The sequence below is a fragment of the Arvicola amphibius genome, chromosome 5 (assembly GCF_903992535.2).
Source record: "Arvicola amphibius chromosome 5, mArvAmp1.2, whole genome shotgun sequence".
In the NCBI taxonomy this organism is placed as follows: domain Eukaryota; kingdom Metazoa; phylum Chordata; class Mammalia; order Rodentia; family Cricetidae; genus Arvicola; species Arvicola amphibius.
In genome coordinates, this window is record NC_052051.1 from 26,385,433 (window position 1) to 26,412,660 (window position 27,228).

Consider the following 27,228-nt stretch of genomic DNA (forward strand, 5'->3'; position numbering starts at 1 on the left):
AACACAGGGCCTGTTCATCCTCAGCTACACAGCGCCCCCTGGTGGGTAAGAAGCATATCACGTACTCTGGCAGCAGCACTAGGTGCTGCTTCTAGGTTTGCCTGGTCGATAGCTTTTCGTGGTGAGTGTCGAGCAAGGAAGAGACCAGAAGCCAGATCGGCAACTGCTCACTAGGCAGAGTTCCTGCACACAAGGGTATGTGGTGAGTGACTTCCTTGGGCTGTACAACGTGAACACGGGATGAGATTCCAGGCATGATGCAACCTGATGCCCGTGGATAACTGTAAAATCAGTTCAAAGGTAGAAACTTAGGACAGTATGCATGCCTTTAATTCTGATCTAGCATAGCACTCAGGAGAAAGGCAGTCAGGACTACATAGAAACAAAATAAAAAAAACAAAACAACAAACTAAAAAAACCTTGAACTCACAGAAATCCTCCTGCTTCTATCTCCCAAGTGCTGGGATTACAGGCATGGGCCACCACTACCTGGCCACACTTTTTTTTTAATCTACTTGTATGTATACCATGAGTTTGTATGTATCAGGGGAAATGCTGGAGTTTCTCCATCATGTGGTTCCAAGTCTTCATGGCAAGCACCTATACTGACTGAGCAATTGCACCTGTGCACCCGGACAGGTACAGATTCTTACATGTACATATGTCTAATTGGTGCTCATAGTGTTGTGTGAGTCAGGGCAAGGGTCACACAGGCTTACATTGAGGACCTGGTTCTCACAGTCTTAGCTGGATTACTAGAGAGACAGCAATAGGAAGACCAAATCCTGGGTGTGGGGCAAGGCCATAGCTGATCAGAGCTGTCAATCCTGGTGACTGCCACAGCCTTTTGCCACAGCTTTTCCTACATCCTTCCTTCCCTTCAGAACTTGGGATTCACCCCCAGCTGATGAGGGAGGGAATGAGTGACAGGCCAACTACTGACCAATGGGCCCTAGAGGATGGGCTGGGGTGGGTCTTGTGCTGCTGAGAAGCCCTCTGAGAGGAGGGGCAAGGGGAAGGAGACCTAGAGACGGCAGGGGTCATGATGGAAAAGAGTGAACTGGCTTCTCAAGGCTCTGCAGAGGCTGGGCAGGGAAAAGAGCCCAGGGAAGCATGCCCTACTGGCATTATTTGAAGTACTGGCTAATTGTAGTGCAGCCCTAGTGTCAGACCCCAGCCTTGGCACCACCCTCCTCTTCTGACTTGGGACTTCGAGCCCACCTAGCCAGCCACATTGAACCAGGTCCTGAGCCTCCAAATTTGGTGAGCCTCCAAATTAGGAGGATTCTGGGAATACGGACAGGATATCAGCCTCAGAATGTGTCGTGGGGTCTCTTGGGCTGAAAAGAGAGAACCTGTGATATAAAACTTGGAATATGCAGCCCCTTCACGCCCCCATTTCTCCTACTTATCCTGATATTTTCTCCCAGGAAACAATGAAGGGAGACAGCAGACATCTGAATGAAGAAGAGGGTGCCAGTGGGGGTGAGGAATGTGTCATTGTCAATGGGAACTGTAGTGACCATTCCTCAGACACTAAGGATGCTCCCTCACCCCCAGTCTTGGAGGCAATCTGCACAGAGGCAGACAGCACACCAGAGAGCAGAGGTGAGTGTCATAGCTCTGACACTGCAGGCTCCGTGATTGGTCTCAGCAGAGACTGGCTCATTGGTTATCTTCTGTTGATATGGGCTTCATCATGATCAGGAGATGCTGCCGCTTTGCCTCTTCTTCTTAGAAGCTCCCAGACTACCTGAAAGTCCTCCACTACTGGTTTGGAGTCCCCTGTATTGTCCCTTCTTGTCCTTGACATCTACAGTGTCCATTAGGACTTTGTGAAATGGGTAAAAGTGGCCTGTTTCCCTGTTTATCCCAAGAGCTGCTTGGCCATGGGAAAGTTGGAAATGTAGCCGGTCAACCAGTTACATGGAGTGGACTATGAAGGAATGGGCTTCTCTTCCTCCTTAGATATTAATGCTTAGCTTGTGGAGAGGAAGGCAGAATCCAGGCCCTCCGTCCTTTTTCCCTGTGAGCTCATGGAGCTGATGAGGGATACTGGCTTCCTAAAATGACTGGTTTGGGGTTGGCCCAAGACATAATGTTGAGGATGCATTTTAGCAAGGCCACTCTCCAGGATGGTGACCACTGTCCTACTTCCCAAATGTGGACTCCCAACTCTTCCTTGCAGGCCGCAGATCAAGCTCAAGGCTGTCAAAGAGGGAGGTCTCCGGCCTGCTGAGTTACACTCAGGTACCACCTCTTCTCAGCATGTGGTTTTGCACCTTTCGGTTTATATTGCATGAGAAACCAGACACATGAAATTCTTTCCTGCACCCGAAAGTCTTTTATTCCTTCCTTCCTGTATATTTGATATTATGTCTCCCTATCTGTCATCAGTATGCTAATAGAACAAAACTCACTCGTTTCTGGAATGGGCTCACCTTGGTCATGGTATATCTGATGTTTGGTTGTTTGTTTGAGACAGTTTCTGGCTGTCTTAGATGTCACTGTAAGCCAGGGTGGCCTTAACCACCCCGTGTCTCCTGTCCTCTCACTTGTGTTGTGACTAAATGGATTGGGTGCCTGGCAGGCAGCATTCTGCATTAGAGTCATTTCCTTAACTTGCTGGTGATTTATCTTTTCAACCCAGTTTGAATTTGTGAATGATCACGTGATTAGCAGGTGTGAAGTTTTCAATAGAGAAAAACCAGGTGATTATAGGATGTAGTTTGGGTACTCGTAGGGTAATGTCAATGTAATGATGCTTCTGTACCATTGGGTACTCGTAGGGTAATGTCAATGCAATGAGGCTTCTGTACCATTGGGTACTCGTAGGGTAAAGTCAATGCAATGATGCTTCTGTACCATTGGGTACTCGTAGGGTAAAGTCAATGCAATGAGGCTTCTGTACCATTGGATACTCGTAGGGTAATGTCAATACAATGATGCTTCTGTACCATTGGGTACTCGTAGGGTAATGTCAATACAATGATGCTTCTGTACCATTGGGTACTCGTAGGGGAATGTCAATGCAATGAGGCTTCTGTACCATTGCTTCCCTTACTTCGTCCTTTTTCAACACCATAGGACCTGACAGGAAATGGAGATGATGAGGCAGAGGATGGGGACGGCGATGATGTTCTACTGATGCCAAAGCTCACACGTGAGACCAAGGAGACCAGGTCACCCTCTGAAAGCCCAGCTGTAAGTCCCACCTGCCGAGCTCAGGCACCTCCCACCATTCCTGGGCCTGCAAAGAAAACAAGGCTTAGACGATTATTTAAACAAATTTTTGGACACATTTGATTTTATGTGTGTTGGATGTTTGTAGGCCAGTGACAACACATGAGAATAGGTTATACTTCCAGCTGGAGATTCCAGGGACCGAACTCAAGGAGCAGTCAGGCTTTGGCAAGTTCCCTAATTTGACAGAGTGAAGAGCAGATGAGCTGTGGCCGTTGGACATACTGAACATGGCACCAAACGCTTGATGAACTAAGCCACTTAACATTTGGTTATCTTCAACATTTTCTGACTACAATCCCATTGAGGAAGCCTTTACAATCATTTGCTTTCCCCACTAAAGCTCCAGGGTCCTGAATTATGTCACCAATGTAACAACAGACTGTATTTCACCCTCAGTGTGTGATCAGGTCTAAGTGCACATCCCTGCTGATGCCAGGGGATGAGACTTAGCGTGGGTGTGTGGAACTCCTGCAACACTGGTGCCTAGGAGCTGGAGGCATGACCAGTCTTCAGGGCATGGTGGACCTGCCTCTCGTGATGCATTGCAGACATGCACCTCACACCTGGTTGCAGCTGGAGCTTAAACCCAGAGCTTATACGAAATAAGCATTCTAGCAGTATAGCTATATTCACAACCCTCAAATGATTTAAACTTTGGAACACATGTGTCAGCCTCAGACATTGCTGATATCTTACTTGTTCATCATGCCATTTCTTTCACATGACTAACACATGTGATGGATTTGTAGTTGTCTGGGTGGTTGACTCAGTTGCCTGTTGCTTATGTGAGTCATTGTCTTCTATGAGTGTTTGCCCTGGCTCAAGAAAACATTGAATAGGCTGGTATATGTAGTGAGTTCTAATCTACCTTTGACCAGAGAGGAATAATACCATCTCAAACAAAATGAAACAAAAGAAACATACGCCAGTCAGAACAAAAAACAGGCAAAGAGTTGTTGAAATGGCTGCTACTGTAATATCACCTTCTATGAGTTTGTACTCCCCTCATTGTACACATAGAAGAATTCCAGTTACTTCAACTCTGTTATTTTAACTTGGCTCTTTTTTTCTTAATTTTTATGCGCATTGGTGTTTTGCCTGCGTATGTGTCTTGAGGATGTCTGGTTCCTAGGAACTAGAGTTATAGACAATTGTAAGCTGCCACTTGGGTAGCGGGGATTGAACCAGGTCCTCTAAAGAGCAGTCAGAGCTCTTAGCCATTGAGCCATCTCTCCAGCCCCCTATGACATGCTCTTAGGGTGCCACACTAACCATCAATTGTATAGAATTTGAATAAATGGTGGCCACAGGCAGGTTCATACCACTCTGAGTAAACTGAGCTTTTCTGATGTATGCCCTATCCCCAGTGCTTTCCTAAATAAGCCAGCACTTTCAGGCTTGAGCCTTTTAGAATAATGCTTGTTGTGACCCCCTGTGGAGGTCGAATGAGTTTTTCACAGGGGTCACATATTAGATATCCTGCATACCAGATATTTATGTTACTATTCATAACACCTTCAAAATTACAGTTATGAAGTAGCAACGGAATATTTTTATGACTGGGGGTCACAGCATGAACTGTATTAAAGGGTCGCAGCCATTAGGAAAGTTGAGAATCACTGGTTTAAGGCAAACAACTCCTTAGTCTCCATGTGCCGCTGCCAGGTAGTCAAATCGGTGCTGTGACATGGGACTCATGTTTATATCCAATTGTCTTCTTCACTTCAGGTTGACTTGGCTGCCTTAAGGAGCCTTTGGAGCCTTCATTGGTTCCCCTGCATCCAGTCACCTAAGGTCCAGTGTTATTCCTTTCTTACTTTCAGATGCGAACCCGAAATAACAACAGTACCTCCAGCCTAGGGAGGCAAAGAGCCTCCCCCAGAATCACCCGAGGCCGCCAGGGCCGACACCATGTGCAGGAATACCCCGTGGAGTTCCCGGCTACCAGGGTTGGTCCTGTCTCTGATTGCAAGATCTGCTTCACTCGCTGCACAGCATTGACTGTGTGGATATAACCTATGCTTTCTTCACGCTCATGCCTTGCAGGCTCTGGCCTCTTTCTTTCCTGACTCATCGTACTTGGAATTACTTTGAGGGGGCAAGAGGTCCCTGACCCACCTTGGAGCTGAAAGCCACTGGCGTCTACCTTGCATGTCTCTTATGTCTTTTCCTGCTGTCTTGAGGCAACCCCAGCAGGTTCAGAATATTCCACATGTGTTTCCCGATGCACAGGAGCCCGTTATGCAGAGACTCCATCCTCTCTGAGCTCAGCTTCAGCGCCTCTGGTCCTTGCCTATCATCACACTCACACTGTTTATTCTGTCTCCTACCTGGGGGTCGTGGTTGCCAGTCCCTGTCCCTGTAACTCTGTCTTCTGGGGGAGCTGGTTTGTTCTTCTACTCTCATTCTCAGGGAACCTGTTGGATACTGTTGGATACTGTTTGTGGACCCTCTTCTGCTTTGCTTCACTGGGTCTCAATCTCGTCTTCTACCTATAGTCTCGGAGGCGTCGGGCATCATCGTCAGCAAGCACGCCATGGTCGTCCCCTGCCAGCCCTTCCCTCACAGAAGAAGGGACACCTCAGAACAGCAGTACCCCATCAATTGACTTGAGCCAGGACATCCTTCAGGAGAGCATGGACACTGCACAGCTGGAGGCAGAAGGCAAAGATGGAGACAGCACTGAATATCAGGTACCACTGAGAAGGGAGCCCAGGTTTGCACAAGATCCCCAAAGTACAGGGGACAGAAAACTGTAAGAATTAGTGACTCAATCCCCCCCGCCCCCTCGGCTATGGATTTTCAAGGTGGTTCCTCTGTACAGCCCTGGGTGCCTTGGAATTTACTTTTGTTCCAGGCTGGCCTCAAAGGCACGGAGATCCTCCTCATCTGCCGCCCGGGTGTTGGGATTAAAGGCACAAGCAAGCACTGCCTAGTATTTTATTTATGTTTAAAAGATTGTGTAAGATTGTGTCATACATATAAAACCCATGAGGCAGAGGCAAGTCTGATATACATAGATGTTTCATGCCAGGTCTGTATAGTGAGCCACTGTCTCAAAAAAAAAAAAAAAAAAAAAAACAACAAAAAACCAAACAAAACAAAACAAACCAAAACAGGATTTTGTGTAACCAAATCTTTGTTTTACCAAATGCAGGGAATATAAGAATATGCTACAGGAATTTCTGCTAATTTTACTAGAGTTATAATCCAAAGACTTTCCAAATACAATATGGCCTTTTCTTTCATCCCCACCGGCATTTGAATAGTTACCATGTGGACATACCTTTTTTGGACAATATTTATGGCTTTAGAAATTTTGACCCTGTTCAGGCAGTTTTGTTAGGTAAGTAATAGTTTGTTCTCACACTGTGAATGCAGGCTCTGGAACATTTTTAACCGATTGAGACTGTTGATCTATATCACCAGGTAGCCTTCCTCTGAGTGGGAATATGCATCTAGACAATGTCAAATTTTGTATGCTTGATAATACCTACTAATGTCCTGTATGTTGTTTTTTGTGAAGCAGAGTTATAGTTAGCTAAGGAACATATACTCAAGGATGGCCATGGGCTTCTTTTTTTTTTTTTTTTTTTTTAAGATTCAGTTATTTATTATGCCTCCAGGTATGCCCACACGCCAGAAGAGGGCGCCAGATCTCATTACAGATGGTTGTGAGCTACCATGTGGTTGCTGGGAATTGACCTGGAAGAACAGCCAGGGCTCTTAACCACTGAGCCATCTCTCCAGCCCCGCCAAGGGCTTCTTTATGTTTTCATAACTTATTTTTCAGCTCAGTGACCTGGCTCAGTGGTATAAAAAAAAAAAAAGTGAAATAAGGGCTGGAGAGATGGCTCAGTGGTTAAGAGCATTGCCTGCTCTTCCAAAGGTCCTGAGTTCAATTCCCAGCAACCACATGGTGGCTCACAACCATCTGTAAAGAGGTCTGGCGCCCTCTTCTGGCCTGCAGGCATACATGCAAAACAGAATATTGTGTACATAATAAATAGATAAATAAATATTTCAAAAAACAAGTGAAATAAGAAAGACACTTGGCACCCAGTGTCGCCTGAGTTCAGTCCCTGAGACAGGGACATGTATGTTGCATGCATACAACCAGATATGGACACAACCTTACCAACGAAAAGTAAAAAAAAATTCCATAAAAACAAATTTATGTTTCCTGGGCCCCTTTTTGTACACCACTGAGCTATTTCTCAATCTCATGTGTCACATTTTATGGCCAGCCTTTTTTTCAAGGCAGGGTTCACCTGACTTGGTGACGACAATTCTTCCTTTTGGTTCTTCTTCCAGGATGATAAGGAGTTTGGAATAGGTGACCTTGTGTGGGGAAAAATCAAGGGATTCTCCTGGTGGCCTGCCATGGTGGTGTCCTGGAAAGCCACCTCCAAGCGCCAGGCCATGCCTGGCATGCGATGGGTACAGTGGTTTGGTGACGGCAAGTTTTCAGAGGTGAGTCCTATGGCAAGGAGGCCTCTTCCTACCAGAGGCCTTGGTTCTCTTGGGTTGGCTTTGACGTCAACATTCTGCATATAGATGCAGTAAGTTTTACACTGGGCCTGGAGTTAAGAGAAACACTTCTTGTGTTAAGAGAAACACTTCTTGTGTTACTTGTCTGAATCGGACATAAGCTTCTTTATTCTTATGCTTAGTGACAGGGTCTCATTGTAACTCTCTGGTCTATGACTCAGTATATATATTAGGCTGGCTCTGCCTCCTAAGATCTGGGACTCAAGGTGTGTGCAGCCTGTCTACCTGGAAAGTAAGGAAGCAGCACTTACATCAGGGTGCCCACAGTTGCGTGGCACTCTAGTGCTAGGTCCAATGCCATGCTTTGCCTTCCATGGGCACCCTCCCCCTAAAACAGGTATTGTGAAACACACCTTAAACAGACACAGACGCTGCATAAAGAAACCCATTTAAAACAAAACTGTATTAGCTAGGTAGGTTCTCCCATCCCATCAGCCCTCATTTGAATCTTACCTGTTAAACACATTAGATCACCAGCATTTGGGAGGCAGAGGCAGGCAGATTTCTATGAGTTTGAGGCCAGCCTAGTCTACAGAGGGAGTTCCAGGACAACCAGGGCTACACACAGAAACATTGTCTTGAAAAACAAAAGAAAACAAAAACACCAAATATATAAAATCAGCCCTGCAGTGGTGGTGTATCCCAGCACTCAGGAGGCAGAGGCAGGTGGAACTCTGTGAGTTCGATGCCAGCCTGGTCTATAGAGCTAGTTCCAGGACAGCCAGGGATGTTACACAGAGAAACCATAATACATTTCTTAAAGGGAGTTTGCCATTAGTGATCAAGACATATAAGTGAGGCCGGGCGTTGGTGGCGCACGCCTTTAATCCCAGCACTCGGGAGGCAGAGGCAGGCGGATCTCTGAGTTCGAGACCAGCCTGGTCTACAAGAGCTAGCTCCAGGACAGGCTCTAAAGCTGCAGAGAAACCCTGTCTTGAAAAAAAAAAAAAAAAAAAAAAGACATAAGTGAAATTGCAGGGAGTTCTCATTGGTTGGGAGTCAAGTTACCACGTACACCCGAAGGTAAGGAACGTGTTCAGATAAATCAGGGACAGTTTCAGGGACGTTCATGCTGTTCACACAAATGTATGCACACATGAGCGGGACACAGGCTATATCTAATTTTGCTTCAGTTATCCTTCTTTTTTTTTAAATTATTTATTTATTTATTTATTTATTTATTTATTTATTTATTTATTTATTATGTATACAATATTCTGTCTGTGTGTATCCCTGAAGGCCAGAAGAGGGCACCAGACCCCATTACAGATGGTTGTGAGCCACCATGTGGTCGCTGGGAATTGAACTCAGGACCTTTGGAAGAGCAGGCAATGCTCTTAACCTCTGAGCCATCTCTCCAGCCCCTTCAGTTATCCTTCTTACCCACATCTGGAGTTTCTCAGTTGCCAAATCTGCTCTGTGTTATTTCTCCTTTGCCTTTCATGTTTCAGTCCTGGCGTCTGTCAGTTGTCACCAGATTGGCTCTGGGTGAGCCAGTGCACATTCGGCTCAGATGGGAGTTGATCATAATCTTATTTTTCTCTCCTAGGTCTCTGCTGACAAACTCATGGCCCTGGGGCTGTTCAGCCAGCACTTTAACCTGGCCACCTTCAATAAGCTGGTTTCCTATAGGAAGGCCATATACCACACTCTGGAGGTAACATGGGTGTGGGTGCTAACGAGGCTATTGCCCTGTAGGCAGAGAAGATACCTATTGAGACAAAGCTGTTGGAGGTGTCCTTCAAGACGGGCTTGCAAGCCGAGTTACCAAGGAAGTGAAAGGGGAGAAGGGTTCTGACCTTGGAAGGGCTTCATTGGTTCCAAAGGGTTCAATAGTAAGTTGCTAATACTGATAATCAGGAAGACAGGATGGTTCTTGGCTTCTGCAGTCACCTAGTGATACTACTAAAAAGGGCCTTTACCAAGCTCTGAACAGGATTTCTAAGCATAGAGGAGACAGTTTCTCTTACTACAGTTGTAGACATTTTATCCCCCAGAATCAGTAGGCTGTCGGCTTAGCTCACTCACTCTAGCCCTGACAGCCCTATTGCCACATAGAAAAGTGCCTAAATAATATGTACCGGTTCTCTTGACCCTTGAAATAATGAATGCTTCATTATTTCAGAAGACATAACTCTCTTGGAGATGGGGATGGAACAGCCCGAGGCTTGCTTCTACCGTTTTTTTTCTTTTGTTTTTTTGAGAAAGGATTTCCCAGTTGCTACGGAGCCACTCATGGGGAACTCTGTAGACCATGCTGACCTCAAAATCAGAGACCCATCTGCCTTTGCCTCCCAAGTGCTGGGATTAAAGGCATGTGCTACTTACTACTCCTCAATTTGCTCAGCTTAATCAATCTTTTTTTAGGGATCTGAAAATATCTAGATCACTATGTCTCTATTGTTTCTCAAAAGCAGATCCCTTTTACATAATGTAGCCCAAGACAGCTGTCCAACTATGAAAGACACCAGTCTTTAGGGAACACAAGCCCCAGCAGGAGGAATCCCTGGGTTCACCCTGGCACATACCTCATTCTCTCACTCCCATTCATGGACAGACGTTGCCTCTATTTGTGTCTTGGCAGAGAGCCAGGGTGCGAGCTGGCAAGACCTTCCCTAGCAACCCGGGAGACTCCCTGGAAGACCAGCTGAAGCCCATGCTAGAGTGGGCCCATGGGGGCTTCAAGCCCACTGGCATCGAGGGCCTCAAACCGAACAACAAGCAACCAGGTAGGAGTAAAATAAATCTATATCAGTGCAGATGATATAGCCCTCAGCCACACGGGCGCAGCCCAGCATTCTCATTGGGCCAAGAAAGCAAGGCCCACTTGTTGGAGCCTGTAGACCCCAGTGCTGTTAAAGCCTCTGAAAACTTGAGGGCCGTCTCCTGCCTTGTCAGGCTTCCCTGGCCATACTGTTGCCACAGGTGTGTGCAATTAATCTTTCCCACATGTCCAAAGTCATCCTTTACCGTTGTGGCCGTTCTTACTTAAAATAAAAAAATAAATACATTTTGCTACCTGCCATTTTGGCAGGTCTCTTATTTCCCTGAATATACCCATGGTTCCACAGAACGAAGGGAAGGTTGGACCTGAACACCCCCTAATATAATGTTTTTGTTTTGTTTTCCTGCAAAAGTGGTTAATAACTCGAAGGTGCGTCGTTCAGGCAGTAGGAAGTTAGAACCCAGGAGACACGGTATTCCCTTACCATCTTTGAAGGTTCTGTTTTCCTCCCTCTATCTTGCAATCTCTTGGTATCTACAGGGTCACTGGAGAAGAATCCAGTCACCTAAGCTCCCTCCCCTTCACTCCCCACCCTCACTGACCCCAGGCTAACCACGGGTGCACAGCCTTCTACACTCTTTGGTTTATCTCACCATCTCTCTTGTTTCTGACATTAATGACATGTATAGGCACTGGTAATTGTCACTCTATCATCAAAGGCTCTTTGAATTTTGGTGTTTTTAAAATAATATGTTTATATTTGGAGACTGTGTTCAGGATTATAGTCGCTACTGCCTGGCTATCTCAGTGACCATGTTTTTAGAAGTTCTAGAGACTGGGCCTCATATCCCAGGTTAGATTTTGATTAGGAGTGTGTCATCACACTTCCTTATGAATTTTGATGGGTTTATAATTTTATTTTCCTTGCCAGACCATGGTGGCACATGCCTTTAATCCCAGCACTCAGAAGTCAAAGGCAGGCAGAATTCAAGACCCAGCCTGCACAGCTAGTTCAAGGACAGCCAGGGCTACACAGAAAAACCCTGTCACAGAAAAAAATTATTTTCTTAGTTGGAGGAGTCAAATTTAATAATTTGTAGTATGAGTCTATATAAACACTAGAATGTGAACCACATTAAAATATATTTTTAAAACAGGGTCTGAAGATAGCCCTCACTGTTCTAGAATCTTCTATGTAGATTTGGGTGATCCTGAACTTTCTGTTTGTGCTTTCTGAATGCTGTCAATAAAGGCATGTGCTGTCACTAAAGGCATGTACTATCACACTCAGCAATAAAAAAATCAATTTAATAATTTTCTAGTTATGGAATAGCTGAAATTAGTGTTTATACGTTAATCTACTTTCAAAATTATTATAAAAATTTAGATTTCAGTTTTTTAGCGATGTCTTAACATATTGGTTAATAGACATCACCATATTAACTAATATTATAACATTGGCTAAAGTGGATTCCATTGTTTAAGTCAATTCAATTGAATACCTTGATAATTTGGACGTGACTCTCAGTGTAAAATCTCGTTCCTATTGACAATTCAAATACTGAGTAGCTCCATGCCCCCGTTGGGCATTGTGGTGGGCATCACTGTAGGACCTCAGCCCCAGTTGTGGCCAGCATGTGGTCAGGGCTGGCTCTAGAAGGATGGATTCTCCTCCACACTCAGACGTGTTAGCCCAAGGAGCATGAGTCTGGCCTGCTTCCCATGTGGGGAACTTGGAACTGGCCTCTGCTCTTGGTTCCCCTCTGGGGCTCCCTATCCCATCACAGCCCTCTGCTCTAGATGCAACTGGATCCCAGGTACAGCATGGTCTTGTCCCAGGCCTGCCTTGTCTCTTAGCCTTGAGTCAAGTCTGTCTGCTTACCTTTCAGAGAACAAAAGTCGAAGACGCACAACCAATGACTCTGCCTCTGCTGACTACTGTCCCCCACCCAAGCGCCTCAAGACCAATAGCTATGGCGGGAAAGACCGAGGGGAGGATGATGAGAGCCGAGGTGATTTTGGGGGAGTGTGCAGCAGCAGGAGCAGCAGGTCCTTAAGACTATTGCTCTGGGGTACAGAGGTGCATGGCTGCATGGGAAAGAAGACTTCCTTATTTCACACCTGTCCCTCTTTCCTCCACAGAACGGATGGCTTCTGATGTCGCCAACAACAAAGGCAATCTGGAAGGTACTGTTGTCTCCTGGTCCTCCCTTCTTGGGTGCTCCATCCACGTCTGCCTTAGGCAGGTTTTGATTTTCTTCATGGTTTTAATCCAGAGCCCTGGGCATTGATCTAGATGAGGACCACTCCTGCTCCCTGTGTACCAGTTCCTAAATTTATTAGACCAAGTAATAGGATTTCCTTCTATTTTTAACTGAATGTGACTTTGTCCTGAGGTTACTGACCAGGGAGATCACAGTATGGGACAATGGGAGATGCAGCATTTTGGCCAAGCATTGGTACCTTTAGCTTTCCATGAATTAATTTGCTATTGTCCCAGTAACTGCTTTCCTTGCATTCATTTTGGCCCAGAACCAACCTAATAGAGTTTTTGAATGTGTGAGATCTTTGCCTTCCCAACTTTCTTCTCCTTAGTCCTTAGTGATCGTTGCTTAGTAGTGAGTGAGAAACTATGTCTCTGGACCTGGGAAATGTTTGTTAGTTTAATGCTTGGGGCTCAGACAAGGCCCATGCCGCGTTCCTATTCCTACCGAAATCACACAAAAAAGCCAAAGTGGGTTTGAGAAGTCTTAGTAAGACTGACTATTATAATACCTGGTCAAGAAGACTCGCAGGCTGTTCCCTTGACCTAAGTGTGTGAGTACATTGACTGAGTGAAGAGGTACAAGAAAAAAGTGTTTCCTTTGCTTGCTTGCTTTCTTTCTTTCTGTCTTTCTTTCTTTCTCTCTCTCTCTTTCTCTTTATCTCTTTCTTTTCTCTTTCTTTCTTCCTCCCTCCCTCTCTCTCCCTCTCTCTCTTTCTTTTCTTTTTTTTTTTTTGATTTTTGAGACAGGGTGTCTGGCTTCGAAACCTGTCATAGAACTCTTGTAGACCAGACTGGCCTTGAACTCACAGAACTCGTCTGCCACTACCTCCCAAGTTTTGGGATGAAAGGCATGCACCGCCACCGCCTGGCTTAAACAGTGTTTTCAAAATTTCATTTGTTCCAGTAGCTTTTCCCTATTGTGACCAAGATAGGCTTATCCCTCTGTTAGAGACAGGGGTTCATGAAAATGGTGCAGGGTAATGTGTTTCTATTTCAAGGCTAAGGACCTCAGATTATTTTCCCAGAAATGACCAAGCCTGTTTCACAATCATGGGGCTTCTATAGGGAATTATAGGGACTGACAGGTCAATACAAGAGAATCTATGTAAGAATAGTGTCAGAGACAGCAGTGATAAAAGTTGTATGGTGTTCTGAACATGTGTCATGAGAATGTCTTCATTTAAGCGTGCAGTGTGAACACACACACAACACACACACACTGAGCTACCGTTTGCATATGTACATGTACTTGCCCCCAAGCATATCTATACAAATAAGCTGTGACATCCATTAACGATGAAAGAAGCACATCCCTGTGTCTGTTTTATTCTGGACAATACTTTGTCCTACCTCAGTCAAACAGCTGTGGTCAGCATTTTTATCCATTATTGACATTTTTTTACGTCAGTCTATCGTGTCTTGTCGGTCTATAAACTTAGCCCTGGATATCCTGAAATTAGACTGTTGAGGAGTACCCCCACCTCTGCTTCCAAGTGCTGGGGTGCAAAGATACAAAGAAATGAATTCTGAACTGGTGTTGGACCCAATTAGTTAAAATAGGCTGATTATTTCAAAGTAGAGGAGAAACCTTGAGTCTGAAGGCACAATAATGTTATCTCATTGGTAGGGTTTCTCCTGTCATCTGCTAATCAAATTCCAGTTAACATTACTGCTTGTATCTGATGTCCGCGAAGTATATGAGCTAGAAATATCCAAGGCAGTTATTTTCACCTTTTTCTAGGTAGTTCTTTTGGTATTTGACATTATTCTTCTTGACAAACCCCTTGCTCCTATTTTGTAAAAGTTAGATTGAAACACATGACTGGACGTAGAAAAAAGTCATTGACTTGGTACTGGGTTAGGTAGAGTTTTAGATTGTTATGGCTCAAGGTTTCATCTGCACATTAGGCTCTTGGTATCCATAAACCCTGACACCCTGTCTTTCTCGCAGACCGCTGTTTGTCCTGTGGTAGGAAGAACCCTGTGTCCTTCCACCCCCTCTTTGAGGGTGGGCTCTGTCAGAGTTGCCGGGTAAGTCTGCCTGCCCCTTCCTCCTGCCCCTTCCTTCCCCACCCAGGCTCCCAGCACAGTCACATCCAGGCCCTAGTGAACGTTTCCCAGGGCACATCCCCCACTTCCTGTTTGGGGGACAGGTGCTGCAGCAGAGAAGGCCCTCCATGAGGAACTCACATGTCCTATCACTTGCTAGCCAGGCCTGGCTGAGGTCAGGCCTGTGGTCTCATGTGCTTCTCTCTGGCGGCCAGGATCGCTTCCTGGAGCTCTTTTACATGTATGATGAGGACGGCTATCAGTCCTACTGCACCGTGTGCTGCGAGGGCCGCGAGCTGCTTCTGTGCAGCAACACAAGCTGCTGCAGGTGAGTGTCGTTCCGTGGGGCTGGACGGGAGGGCCTCGGATCCCCGGTTGTACCCCACAGTTCCTGTGGGATCTGGTGCTCACAAGTATGGATTGCAGTGATGCTTAATGCTGGGCTCAGGACAGATGTCCCTGGGAGGCCAGCCCTGGGAGGATTCCGTTGAAAGGGTCTAGATTTGAAGGGAGTTTGTTACCCTATAGCTCAAAACACGCGGCAGCAGGAGGCTGAGCATCAGGCGGAGTGGTCATGCCCCCGGGAACTGACTGGGCCTGCAGGACAAATGTCTGTTAACGTCCATGCCCATTCTCTCTGCATACCCTGGTACAGGTGCTTCTGTGTGGAGTGTCTGGAGGTGCTGGTGGGTGAAGGAACAGCTGAGGATGCCAAGCTGCAGGAACCCTGGAGCTGCTATATGTGTCTCCCACAGCGCTGCCATGGGGTCCTCAGGCGCAGGAAGGATTGGAACATGCGCCTGCAAGACTTCTTCACTACTGACCCTGACCTCGAGGAATTTGTAAGCCCGAGGCTCTGTGCAGTCTCACACAATTATAGTCCCCGGGAGGCTGAATCCTGTACATCTGTAAAAGCAAGCGTCTGCTGTTCTTAGAAGCCTTGGCAGTTGCCGCTCAAGCTCCCTATCTGGGCCTGTGTGACTGTAGGAGGCAGCTGTGCCTCCTATCTAAGGACAGAATGGCCAGCCTGTGCCAAATACATTCTTACCAGTTCCCATCAAAGCCCCTGGACATAGGAGGAAGACAGACACTCTGAGGGATTACTCTCTCTCTTTGCTTATCTGGCAGGAGCCACCAAAGGTGTTCCCAGCAATTCCTGCAGCCAAGAGGAGACCAATTAGAGTCCTGTCCCTGTTTGATGGAATTGCGACAGGTGAGTTGAGGCAGCAGGCTGAAGGTGTCTCTCCCCCGTGACAGTTGAGCACAGTAGTAACCTGGATGTCACACGTGCCTGTTCTTGCTCCACTCCATGACCTTTGCACCTTTTCACACTATTCTATGTGCATGTGGGACTGTAAGCATGCATTTGCCCCGTAGACACATGGGGAGATCAGAGGACAACTTCTCTCCTGTGTGGGTTACCCAGGTATCAGGCTTGGTGACAAGTTCCTCTACCTGCCACATTCCCTCCTTGGCCCCTTTCTAAAGGGACATGTTTCTTGTTTGACTTGTTTTCCCTCTGCTCAAGCATCTGGAAGTTTCCTGGCTACACACACAAATGTTGTGATAATGAGGCAGTAACCCTCAGTCTTTCTAGTTTTCAGTGTGTGTGCGCACAGGAATCAGTCAACATGCACAGCCCTCTCGGGTCTGTTGTGGCTTCCTGCAGGGTTCTTGGTGCCTTTTTAAAAAGCATAGCCTGTATGGGCAATGCGGTGATGTCCTCTGGGGTCGACCACAGATATCTTGAAGTGACAGTAACGGAGTGAGGGGATCTTCATTCGGGTTCAGGACGTCAGCCGTGGGGCTAAGGGCTCTGCATTTGGCCTCTTGGCCTCACATTTCTGTTTGATCTCCCACAGGGTACTTGGTGCTCAAAGACTTGGGTATCAAAGTGGAAAAGTACGTTGCCTCGGAAGTCTGTGCGGAGTCCATAGCCGTGGGAACTGTTAAGCATGAAGGGCAAATCAAATACGTGAATGACGTCAGGAAAATCACAAAGAAAAATGTGAGGGTGACCTTTTTCCTGGAGTTCATCTCATCTTCCCTATCCTTCTATACCCTGTGCCCTCCTGGTCTAATGCCATACTGTCCCCATTCCTCAGGTTCAGGGTTGCAGGTAGGAGAAGCTGTGAAGAGTTCAGAAAAAAATAATGTGCACATAGGGCAATTTGAGGTATAATTCAAGATTGTTTAGTTCTGATAGAGCAAGAGCATTGAGGTGTCTGGGTCAGACATTTTGGGGTGACAAAGGATGATTTTAGAATTGATGGATTTTTTTAAGTTTCCCACAGAATCCAGGGTTTTAGTTCTTTTCCTCAAGATCAACCTAGCCCTCTGTTTCCCCTCAGATTGAAGAGTGGGGCCCTTTTGACTTGGTGATTGGTGGAAGCCCTTGCAATGACCTCTCCAATGTCAATCCTGCCAGGAAAGGCCTATATGGTGAGTTGGTTCTCTGGGATTGCGACCCCCTCAGCGCCACTCTCCGCAGTGGGAGTTCATCTGCAACAGGCTGCAAAGGTGCTGCCGGGAGTTTGTTCAGCCTTGCTTGTACACAGCCTAGGCCCGCTCATGTTGTTCATCATTCCAGGGCACAAGAGGTACAGGCTTTACTTTCCTGCCGTGTCTTTGGAAAGTTGTGGTTTGTATTGAACTCCGTTTTCCATTCCTCTTGCCAATATAGAGGGTACTGGCCGGCTCTTCTTTGAGTTTTACCACTTGCTGAATTATACACGCCCCAAGGAGGGCGACAACCGTCCGTTCTTCTGGATGTTTGAGAATGTGGTGGCCATGAAGGTTAATGACAAGAAAGATATCTCCAGATTCTTGGCGGTGAGTGGACCTAGGGGAGCCCAGGCAGGGAAGGCAGCCCTTACTCTAAAGTTGCTTAATGATTTGCTGGTGGAGGGCACTGTGGCTAAGTCTGAGGATGAACAGCAGGAGGCCCTTTCAATTTAGCTGATCTATTTAGCGCACCCCATCCTTGTTAGTGGCCCTGCTCCTATCTTGTTTGCATTGACAATGGCTGTTGTAAGGGCTGTGGGGGAAATGAATAGGCTTTTGTCTTTCTCTTTCTTGGTTTGCTTTTCTTTAAGCTTTATTTTGTATGTGTGCACACAGGCACACCTGCCATGCTGCATGTGTGAAGGTCACAGGATTACTCTGGAGTCCATTTTCTCCACAATGTGGCTTCTGGAAATCAAACTCTGGTCATCAGCATAAAAGCACTCAGTCCTGCTCAACCACCCTGCTGGCTCTCTTCTTCTGTTTGAAGATGGTCTCACATAGCATTGGCTTTTCTTGAACTCTTTAACCTTCCTGTTTCTGCCTCTAGAGAGCTGGGATTACAGGTGTGCACTACCACAGCTGGCTTACAGTTTACCCTAAGTGATAGGGCTGTCTTGGACCCTTGGTTAGGTGTTGCCTGCACAACCTTCTGCAAATAGAAATTTGCCATGAAGCAACATGGGCAGGTCCAATCCTCAGCTCTTGACCCACCTTCCTGTGTTGCTCTCTCCAGCAGCCTCTGGGTGGGAACTCTCTGTCTCCTTATCTCTTGTTTAGGTGTAGGAAAGGCTTGTCACCTGCCAGGTAACACCTGGGCTGAGTTACAGCTCAAGCTGAGTCTTGGGGTGTCTCCAGCAGCTCCCCTTCTCTTGCAGTGTAACCCAGTGATGATCGACGCCATCAAAGTTTCTGCCGCTCACAGGGCCCGATACTTCTGGGGCAACCTGCCTGGGATGAACAGGTAAGAACCCTGATAGGGACAGGTAACAGACAGCAAAGTCTGACTGACTATGCAACCTGTGGGCAATATTGCTGTAGAAATATTACTGTTAGGAAATAGCAATGAAATGATTTCATGGCTGGGGTCACCACAGCATGAGAAGCTGTATTTAGGAATGTTAAATCACTGTCTAGAAAGGCCTGGCTTTAGGATCCTCTGGTCATCTGTAGCACTGGAGCAGGACTTCTTGGGCAACTGCCTTGCCCTAGCCACAGGAGGATGTTTCTCAAGGCCTCCATGATGTCTGAGAACCGTGAAGCCTCCCTGTTCTTTCTGCTGTGCTAAGGCCGCCAGTGCAAGTTTCATCTGCCCCTGGGGTGAAGTGGTTCCTGGGGACAGCATGGTGGCTGGAGGAATGACGGCTCAGCCTTTAAGCTCACTCAGCTCACTGGCCGTTTGTTTCCTAGAGCTGTCTCTAACAGAAATGGTCCCAGACCCTCTGTCATCCTAGGGCTCCAGAACTGCATGGAACACATGCAGACCATTCAGAAAAGTACAATCTGTGTTCTTCCTTATATTCCCTAATCCACCTAGTAGATTTTCTCCTTTATCTCTCTATATATTCCACTTCCTTTTTCTTTGGATTCTTCCATGTCTTTACTGTGTACCTGATGTAACCCACATTGAAGGATTAAAAGCTACCATGCACATCTAAGGGAAAATATACAATATTTGACCTTTTGGTCTGGGTTATGATTTTTTTTCCTGGTTCCACCCATCTTCAAAGTTCATTTTGTTCTTAACAGCTGAACAATTCCTTTGTGTAAATGAATGACATTTTCACTATCCATGAATTGAGAGGCATCTAGGCTCTTTCTAACTGCTGTCCATTATGTGTGAAGGAGCAAAGAATGGCTGAGAAGTAGGAGGTTGTGTGGAGTCCTCAGCATTCCATCAAGAGTGCTGGGGTTGTAATCCCAGCACTCGGGAGGCAGAGGCAGGCGGATCTCTGTGAGTTCGAGGCCAGTCTGGTCTACAAGAGCTAGTTCCAGGACAGGCTCCAAAAAAGCTGCAGAGAAACCCTGTCTCGAAAAACCAAAAAAAAAAAAAAAAGAGTGCTGGGGTTGGTTCTTGAGGCAGATCTGTTGCCAGCTTCCTGAGGAGCTGCCATACTGAGCATAGTGCCTGAACCAATTTACATGCCCTCTAGCCATGAATAAGGGTTTCCCTTTGCCCTTATCCTTGCCACCAAGAACAATTGTGACTGATTTGAGATGAAATCTCAGTTATAATTTGCATTTGTTTTTTTTCTTAGTCTTTTTTTTTTTTAGATTTATTTGTTATGTATACATCATTATGTCTGCATGTATGCCTGCACACCAGAAGAGGGCACCAGATCTCATCATAGATGGTTGTGAGCCACCATGTGGTTGCTGGGAATTGAACTCAGGACCTCTGGAAGAGCAGCCAGTGCTCTTAACCTCTGAGCCATCTCTCCAACCCCTCTTAATCTTTTTTTTAATTAGTCTGCCTGTCTTTTCTTCCCTCAATTTACCTCTCCCCCTCTGTCTCTCTTTTTTTCTTTTTCTTTTGGAGACAGGGTTTCTTTGTAGCCTTGCCTGTCCTGGAACTAGCACTGTGGACTAGGCTGGCCTCATTCATAGAAACCGCCTGCCTCTGCCTCCCAAGTGCTGGGATTAAAGGCATGTGTCACTGTTTCCCATCTATAATTTACGCTTTCATAATGGCTAGGCATGTTGAATATTTCTCAGACATTTATATTTCATATTTTGAGGACTTGGTTTCCTATCTCTGTTCCCCGATTTTTAGTTCTTAAAGTCTAGATACTAACCCTCTATCGGCTGCAAGTTTTCCACAAGATGGTGTCCACTTCCCTTTGTTAACTTTTGGTCTTAGTGTCCTTTCCTACGGAATCTGAAGCCCTCTTTTCTTCTAAGGGTGCCCCGTATGCATGTCATGCAAATACATTCACACACACAATAAACAAACAATTTTTTTTGTGGATAGCTCAGAATCTACTTCTAGTTTTCTCAGTCAGTATTTCCTATCCTTTTATTATGGATCAAGTTTTTTTTTTTTTTGGTCAAGGACGTTTATACACAAGCAGTTTCTCTCTGTAGTCTTTTTTAGCTCATCTGTGTTTGCTTTCAAGACCTTGCTAATAAAGATGCACAATCAGATGGTATTAACCATCTTTGAAATACTTTCATAGGGATCTGGTGACAAAGTCTGACTAGAGGTGGAAGGAGCCTGCAGTTAGGCGGATCAGTTTTTTTTTTTTTTTTTTTTTTTTTTGTAGAAGTTATTATTGGTCACTTAGTCACTGGAGCTTGATTTATTGGGTACCATACCATGTTCTTGGGCTAGCCTATGCTAATTTACCCGGCCATCAAGCCCTTTCACTGCTGCTGTGTTGCTCGTTCAGTGGTGGACTCTTGATGCCTCCTGTGGAGTAAAGACTGGGAATGCAGCTTTGCCAATGTGGGTGGGGACAAGAGGGCTCCTTCCACAGAGCAGAGGGAATGCAGCAATATGAATAATAAACGTCCAATGCTGAATGATGGTCTTTGGATTGTGGGTCAATGGGTTTCTCCAGAAAAGCTTCAAGATCAATGTTCTCAGAAACACCTGAGAACGAAACTACAGGTATACGTGTAAGTAATTCTGTTTTAAAACAGTGCCATGTACTTAGGTCAGCATTGGAAGTCATAGGAAGTTGCTAAAGTGATAAGCATTTGTCTGATGGCAGGACAAGAATAAGGCAGAAAGACAAATGAAGTAGTGAACCAGTCTCAAGCCAAGAGGCTGTCAAACACTGGAGAGTTAAAGGAGTTTGTTGGGTGCAGTCAGCCTGTGGGTAATGAGAGGAAGACTCTAGTTTGACAGATGAAGCATCTGAGGTCTAGGCAGAGACAGAACCCACTAGCTGATAACTGCAGGGTTATCACCATCCATCAGTCAAAGACGTTTGTTTGTACAAATCCTGATTTTTTTTTTCTTTAAATTATACTTTATAATACTTTTATACTTACGTGTGTGCCTGCGTGAGCCTGCATGTGCTATAAACGCCTGAAAGCTCTATGTTGGTCTTGGTCCTGGGCTTAAACTTGATGATGCTCCTACCTATGTTGAAGGTTTGTGTGGATCTTTGAATCGACACAGATCTAAGCTTGCTCTGATCCTTTTCCCTTGGTCTCAGGATTAGGCTCATGAAGACCTTAAAAAGAAAATGTGAATTATCATTGGGCAGCTAGAAGTCTGTCAGGGCTGAATGTAGTTTCCTTAACTAAACTGCTTCCATTGTGAAGTCTCAGTATTTGTGTCTTTTAATGAGGCTGCCGTAGCTCATGGCTTCTATGTATAGATGTAGACAGGTTTCTACTTTGAATCATAGCTCTTGATATTAGAATCTACATTTGCAGATAAGATGGGGGGAGGCATTTACTTTTACTAGCCTTCTGAGCTCCCATCCCTAGTAGTGTGTGTATGTCTTAGTGACGATGATCACGGTGATCTAGACCAAGGTGATAGTGCTGTCTGTGTGTAGCAGTGGAGGTATTCCTGGTTTGCAGAACACTCAATTCTCCTTAATGCATGCCAATCAGTAGCAACACTATTCTCTGTGTGTGTATTGGGCACGGTCTTACGGCATGTAGGCACAGCCTTGTGCTCTCACCAGTATGGTGCACTGAGGAAGCAGATTCTGAGTTGCTCTTGGTTCCATTGCCAGCTGCGCAAATGGCAGCTCAGAACTGTGTAACCCCAGTTCTTTTCACTTCCATGGATCCTGGCTGCACGTGTTGCTCCAATAAACACTTGCAAACACCCCTACACATTTTTTAAAAATTGAATTTTATTTAAAAAGCTACATTCTCTCTTCACCTGACTTGTGAGGTCTCTAGCGTGGACCCACAGGGCAGATGCTGGAGAATAACGGGTTTTGGCTGTTCCCAGGCCCGTGATAGCTTCCAAGAATGATAAGCTCGAGCTGCAGGACTGCCTGGAGTTCAGTAGGACAGCAAAGGTAAGATGCTGAGTGGGCTGTGCTGCACCTTCCGGAAAACTGACCTGGGCTCTCTGCACGCGGCTCCTGCTCATTCCCTCACAGACCCCTGGTGCTGGGCCCCTCTCCCCACAGACTCTTCTGTCTCTTCTTCAAGTTCAGAATAGGAGACGACTTGGTAACAACCCCAGCAGGAAGACGCAGCCACGCTCTGCGGTGCTAATGTTGGAGGCAGGGAGGCTGTGCTGCAAGTGCTCTTTGCAGTAAGGACAGTGGCGAATGCTGTTACCAAAGGCTGTGCTGTGAAGTCGCAGATGCACAGTGAGGCCTCAATGCCTTCTCCATGGTCTGCGAAAAGCAAAGGCCTTTTGCTCAAGTGCTGTTTGGCCTTTCTATGTCTGGATGGTTTCTGCTCTTAATGACCTCATCGATCAATAACCGGTGTCTTGGCCCCCATGTGATCCTTCATGGTCACTAAAATATATCTAGCATTTGTGGAAGCATAAAGAATCTCTCCAAGTCTCTGTCCTCTCCCTGTGTCTGCCTGTCCCTGCCAGCTTTCCAGACTCATGCCTTCAGTCCTCTGCCCTCTGATGCTTCTGAGCCTGACCCCACTTGGAAGCCTTCTGTGCTCACCCCGCGATATTGTTTTGTTCTCCAGTTAAAGAAAGTACAGACAATAACCACCAAGTCGAACTCCATCAGACAGGGGAAAAACCAGCTTTTCCCTGTAGTGATGAATGGCAAGGACGATGTTTTGTGGTGTACTGAGCTCGAAAGGTGAGCTGCATTTGGAACAAAGACAGGAAAGGGGGAAATGGGGTGAGAGGCAGGATGGTGGACACTTGTCTGCGTTGCTCTGATTTTTTCCTGTCTCAAATGAGAAGGCTAAGGAAACTCCTGTTATCCCCAGAACTCTCCCCCTGGGCCCTTCTCTCTCCAGTCTCTCTGATCTCTTACCTCTGTCGTCAGACCGGCCTGCTTCTGCCTCACAAGGGCTCGGATTAAAGGCGGGCACCTGCCCTCTCTTCCAGATATAAGTATCAACTATTTCATGAAGATGTTAATTACCATAGTTTATTTTATAGTTATTTCTTCTCTGGTCTCCTGGCTGAGAATGAACTCACTATAGGATCTCCTATGCTTCAGCCTCCTGAATGCTTGGCTTATAAATGTCGGCAACCATGTCCCAAGTAATATTTTTTTTTTTACAATTCCTTTTCAAATGGAAACATAACCCTTTCAACTACATTGCAACCCTCTCCACTCTCCAGTCCCACTCACCCAATTTAGATGTTGCTAATCCCCATTTACTCATCAAGTCCCGTTTGTGCTGCCCAGCTGTCTTTGTGAGTGGGCTCTGCCCTGATGTGTAATCAGTCGGTCTTTACCTAGTACTGGGATTCCTACCTTTCCCCCCACTCTTTGGGATCTGCCACAGGCCTGGTACATGCCATCACAATACTGGAAGTTCATGTGTGCATCCACTCTCTTCTGTCCAGAAACAATCTCAGGATATAATCAACCTCAGTAATCTCAGTGTCCTCTTCTGTAAAGGTCCCTGGGCCACAGGCTGCGACACTGTAATTGTGTCCATGCTGTGGCTTGTTCTGGAATTTGAGAGTTTCAGTTTAAAGTGATTGTTGAGGTGTGATTGTGTAGATGCCAGGAATAGCAAGGCCTGGGCTGGAGGTGTTGAATTCCTACAGCTAACTTTAGAGCTGTTGTAAGCCTGCAATACTGAGATTCAGCCTTTTTGTCCTCTTTAACACCGTTGATGAAGTACCTTGGGGAAGCTCTGGATTTATTTTTCTCTAATATTTTGAGGGAGCCGATAGAGAGAGAGAGATTGTGTGTGTGTGAGCGTGTGTGTGTGAGAGAGAGAGGGAGGGAGGGAGAGAGTGCTGTATACGTACATGTGTGCTGGCAACTATGAAAAACCTGGTATCTGTGAGCCCTCTGTTTGCCATTGAAAATCCTGTCTTTTTTGTTTTTTCCCCCCTGAAAACAAATTGCTTGACTTCTCATTATGTTTTGAGCCAAATACATGTGTCTTCTGACTGACTGGTGATCATGCATAGACCAGTTCACACTATGCATTTAAGAATGGTCATAGAGCTGTGTGATGGCACACACATTTAATCTCAGTACTCAGAAGGTAGAGACAGGTGGATTTTTGTGAGTTCGAGGCTGCTGTCTACAAGAGCTAGTTCGAGGACAGGCCCTAAAGTCACAGTGTCCTAGATACATGTCTGCAGATTAACAAGGGTTAATTCATACCATGGCTCTGAGGAACAGGGGCACAGTCCCTGTGAAGATGTACAACACTGATTTCCTGTCACTATCAGCTGTTAGCAAGTGTTCTTAGCTAATAGTGGAACTGGTAGTCTAGAAGGTTCCTTTGAGTCTAATAGTCCTGAACGAGGCTGGTAGCTTTCCTAGGCCTGACTTCCAGAACTTCCAGTTGTTCTTGGTGTACTAGGGACCTGGGTCCTTCTAACCTGGTGACTTCTCACTCTGTTCTCTCCCAGGATCTTCGGCTTTCCTGCACACTACACAGACGTGTCCAACATGGGCCGTGGTGCCCGCCAGAAGCTGCTGGGAAGGTCCTGGAGTGTGCCAGTCATCAGACACCTCTTTGCCCCCTTGAAGGACTACTTTGCATGTGAATAGTTCTACCCAGGACTGGGGTGCTCTTGGTCTGAGCCAAGTCCCCAGAATCACCCCCTCCCTGAAGTCACCTCACCTCTCCCCATTCTCAGCTCACCTGTTTGGGGCCTCACCTCACTGTGTACCTCAGCTTTCTCCTGCTCTGTGGGAGCAGAGCCTCCTGGCCCTTGCAGGGGAGCCCAAGGTGCTCCCTCCATGTGCACAGCTCAGACCTGGCTGCTTAGAGCAGCCCAACATGGTGCTCATGTTTTCTTATCCTGAAACTTTAAAACTTGAAATAGGTAGCAAGATGGCTTTTTTCCCTCCTGGGTTAATCAGTCAGAAGGGATGCTAAGATACCAAAATGATAGCTCTCCCAGTACTCAGGTTAATGCTGCAAAATCATTTGAGATTTTGTTTTTAAATCACCTGTGCTCCCCATTTGCTAGAAGACGCTAGTATCAATGTGGGCTCAGATGAACAAGGTCATGGGGCCAGGATTTTTTTGTTTTGTGTTTTTTAATTTTCCCTAGGGATAGTAGAAGATGAAAAAGGTGATGTTTATGACTTAAGTCTTAATGGCACCTTCCCCTTGCTTTGGTACAAGGGCTTGAGTCCTGTTGGCCTTGTAGCATTTCCCAGTATGATGATGATGTCAGCAGGGATGATGTCATCATCACATTCAGGGCTATTTCCCCCAAGATTCCCTGGGCAGGGGCCCGTGTAGCTAATCCTCAAGAAGACTGGAATAGAATGTTTTGAGCTCAGGAAGTGGGGTGGCCCCTCTTCCATGTGTGAGGGATGTGAAGGAGGGAGCTTAGCTAAACTATTTCCCACTCCCTCTCTCCAAATAATGAGCCCCCTCCCCCACCAGCTCAGGTCCCCAGATAAGTATGATCCTCTAATACTTATTGAGAAGCTAGAGCCAGAAGCACATTATTTTCCCTTATCTAAGAGATGATGGGGGAAACTGTAATGAGAAACTTTGATCTTCTGGAGATTTTTAAAACCTTTTTACCCCATGATACATTGTATTTTTAAGGGGATTCTTTTAGGGGCATCCCTTGAGACGAGAAGCTGCATTTCAGAAATGCTCTCACGATGCTTTTAACACCTTTTACTCTATTTACTGGTGCTACTTTGTAGAAAAAGGACAACCTTGACACATGTGGGCTTTTTACACACTTTTTTACAACTCTCAGACTTCTATTTTCATGTTTAACATTTTCATTAAGGTTTTTTTGGAAACTGGAGCGTTGTCACGAGTGTGGGGAAACGGCCTTGTTTCAACAGTTTCTCCACTGTTTTAGGCAGAAAGATAATGGATGCCTAAAGTTTACCTTTCTGTTTGATTAAAATTGTATTTCTCTAATCTTGTATGTGTCTTCATCTGCTTATGTGTGGTAACAGCATGGTGATGTCTGGGCAGGTTTTACTATCCTAGTCTTTATTCCTGTCGCCAGGCAAGGTGTATCAATTCATTCTAGGCCAGCCTGGGCTACATTGTGAGTGGAACCTTAACTTACATGGCCTTAAAACAGTAGAAAAATCATGACAAAAATAAATATCCCTACTTGTAGCGTTCTTGGTTAGTTACCATAATCATATTGGACATAGAGATTATGCTGATTTATAAATATAAAGATAATCTCTTTTTGATGCCCACACCCTGGGTTTATGCTCTGTAGCAGCTTTGAATGCTTGGGACAGAATTGAAAAGTAGTTTTTTACTAAAGTCCTCCAGGGACTGAAAGAAATCTGAACAAATTTCTTACAAAGAATGACATCAACAGTAAAGAGAATAATACCAGATTCAAAAGCTAGACAAATTGAGTCTCTGGTTTTTGAAAATGCTAATTTTCAACACAAGGATAATTAGGTCTTTAAAGGGAAGTTCAGCACTTTGGAGGAATGGATCTGAGATACATCATGATTCTTGAATAGGAGAGGTGATTTCCAGAGGTTTGAAGAAAGATTGAAATGCCAAGTGT

General features: G+C 45.8%; 1 protein-coding gene across 4 annotated transcripts in view; it reads left to right on the forward strand.

Moving 5' to 3' along the window:
• LOC119814394 (DNA (cytosine-5)-methyltransferase 3B) overlaps nucleotides 1-26,609 on the forward strand; it is a 36,436-nt gene extending 9,827 nt beyond the window's left edge. Inside the window, exons 2-23 of one of the 4 annotated variants that reach the window (XM_038330059.1) lie at nucleotides 1,431-1,608; nucleotides 2,189-2,250; nucleotides 3,088-3,204; nucleotides 5,070-5,195; nucleotides 5,745-5,939; nucleotides 7,561-7,719; nucleotides 9,347-9,454; nucleotides 10,382-10,526; nucleotides 10,935-10,994; nucleotides 12,412-12,534; nucleotides 12,665-12,709; nucleotides 14,740-14,819; nucleotides 15,053-15,165; nucleotides 15,493-15,679; nucleotides 15,966-16,050; nucleotides 16,700-16,845; nucleotides 17,189-17,279; nucleotides 17,521-17,669; nucleotides 18,500-18,585; nucleotides 22,540-22,609; nucleotides 23,250-23,368; nucleotides 25,120-26,609. In XM_038330059.1, the coding sequence (XP_038185987.1) occupies nucleotides 1,437-1,608; nucleotides 2,189-2,250; nucleotides 3,088-3,204; nucleotides 5,070-5,195; nucleotides 5,745-5,939; nucleotides 7,561-7,719; nucleotides 9,347-9,454; nucleotides 10,382-10,526; nucleotides 10,935-10,994; nucleotides 12,412-12,534; nucleotides 12,665-12,709; nucleotides 14,740-14,819; nucleotides 15,053-15,165; nucleotides 15,493-15,679; nucleotides 15,966-16,050; nucleotides 16,700-16,845; nucleotides 17,189-17,279; nucleotides 17,521-17,669; nucleotides 18,500-18,585; nucleotides 22,540-22,609; nucleotides 23,250-23,368; nucleotides 25,120-25,261 (2,580 nt within the window). In that variant the 5' untranslated portion in view covers nucleotides 1,431-1,436 and the 3' untranslated portion in view covers nucleotides 25,262-26,609. The remainder of the gene's footprint in view (nucleotides 1-1,430; nucleotides 1,609-2,188; nucleotides 2,251-3,087; nucleotides 3,205-5,069; nucleotides 5,196-5,744; nucleotides 5,940-7,560; nucleotides 7,720-9,346; nucleotides 9,455-10,381; nucleotides 10,527-10,934; nucleotides 10,995-12,411; nucleotides 12,535-12,664; nucleotides 12,710-14,739; nucleotides 14,820-15,052; nucleotides 15,166-15,492; nucleotides 15,680-15,965; nucleotides 16,051-16,699; nucleotides 16,846-17,188; nucleotides 17,280-17,520; nucleotides 17,670-18,499; nucleotides 18,586-22,539; nucleotides 22,610-23,249; nucleotides 23,369-25,119) is intronic. The other 3 variants (XM_038330060.1, XM_038330061.1, XM_038330062.1) reach the window with 3 other exon arrangements.
• The last annotated feature ends 619 nt before the right edge of the window (nucleotides 26,610-27,228 follow it).